A 1,364-nucleotide genomic window follows, 5' to 3' on the forward strand; every position below is an offset into this window, starting at 1 on the left:
CAAGTATAGATTTTATTGTATTCCTATGTGGAAAACAAAACAATATTTACTATTTACTTATATTTCTATTGTCTAATTCAACAAAAATTTTACAGATAGAATTTTCCATCCAAAGAAGTTCAGTCTCAATAACTCTTCAACAGGATTTCTGCTTACCACAGGCAAAAGAGTATGCTAGCTGGTATGGCAGAGATTTAAAAAATAAAGGAAAGAAACCCAGTCCCTATCCCCAAGTAAGAAAACACAGATTGAATGAACACATGGGAATGTTTTATGACTGTGATACTACACTTAAAAAAAAAAACACAAGGAAGAGATTAATTCTAGCAGGTGAAATGGGAACATTTAGGTATCAGGAAAGTTTGTGTGTACAGACATAGGGGAGTTACATGAGGAAGAAATGCTACTGGGAAAGTTAAATGAGATCAAATTATGGTAAAATTTAAAATTCCATGTGAATTGAATTCATTCTTGGGCAATCGTGAGTTTCCATGGCTTCTGAATAGGGGGATGATATGATTCGAATTGTGCTTTAGGAAAATTGCTCCAGTACTTATGTACAGGAAGGGATGTGTATAGATAGTAAGCAATATGTTCAGTTGTGTCTATTACAATACTGAACAGAGATGATCTGGATCAAACTGGGAATGAAATGAAAAAGGAGAGGCATCTGAGAGGGACTAACAGGTAGAAATCACAGGATTTGGAAATCAATTAGATATTTTTAGGGAATCGGGGCAGGGAGATGAAAAAAGAGTGAGAAATCAGAGATTNGGAGCGCCACCGCGCTCTCAAGCGGCGCACTGTAGCAGTGCGCCACCGGGCCGGCCCCAAGGGTCAGTTTTTAAAAAACAAAAATCAAACAAAAACTTTTTTACCAACAGGAATGGTGGAATATTTTCTCATGGATGGACAAATGGTTCAAAAACAACAGGTCATGGTTACCTCTGCCCAAGCTTTGAGAACAGCCAGTTTTTCCATGGTTGTGGCACTCTCTCGGTACAGTTGGCTAGAAGATCCTTTTCCAGCCTGAACCTTGTCCAGAGAAGAAACAAGAAGATTGTGTACTCGACGGAGATCATTAAGATCACTGACAACTCCACTTCCAATCCACGTACTACATACCTACCCAAAGAAAATTTTAAAATTTTGTGTAAAAAAAAAAATTAACATCATATATTAGAGAAGGCAGTAAACATAATTTTCTTTTTTGATGGAAAAACACAAAACAAAATCAAAGAATAAAACAAAACAAACAACCCAGTGCTATGATTTAGTAGTATTCTTTATAACAAGTCAACAGCAAGTATAGATTTTATTGTATTCCTATGTGGAAAACAAAACAATATTTACTATTTACTTAT

General features: G+C 35.7%; 1 protein-coding gene across 1 annotated transcript in view; it reads right to left on the reverse strand.

The window, feature by feature from the left end:
• LOC103610026 (HEAT repeat-containing protein 5B) overlaps positions 1 to 1,364 on the reverse strand; it is a gene marked incomplete at both ends in the record, with an annotated part of 56,985 nt that overhangs the window by 21,384 nt on the left and 34,237 nt on the right. Inside the window, one exon of the mRNA XM_008594264.1 lies at positions 946 to 1,125. Within this exon, the coding sequence (XP_008592486.1) occupies positions 946 to 1,125 (180 nt within the window). The remainder of the gene's footprint in view (positions 1 to 945; positions 1,126 to 1,364) is intronic.

Source organism: Galeopterus variegatus, unplaced genomic scaffold (genome assembly GCF_000696425.1).
Source record: "Galeopterus variegatus unplaced genomic scaffold, G_variegatus-3.0.2 Scaffold10492, whole genome shotgun sequence".
In the NCBI taxonomy this organism is placed as follows: domain Eukaryota; kingdom Metazoa; phylum Chordata; class Mammalia; order Dermoptera; family Cynocephalidae; genus Galeopterus; species Galeopterus variegatus.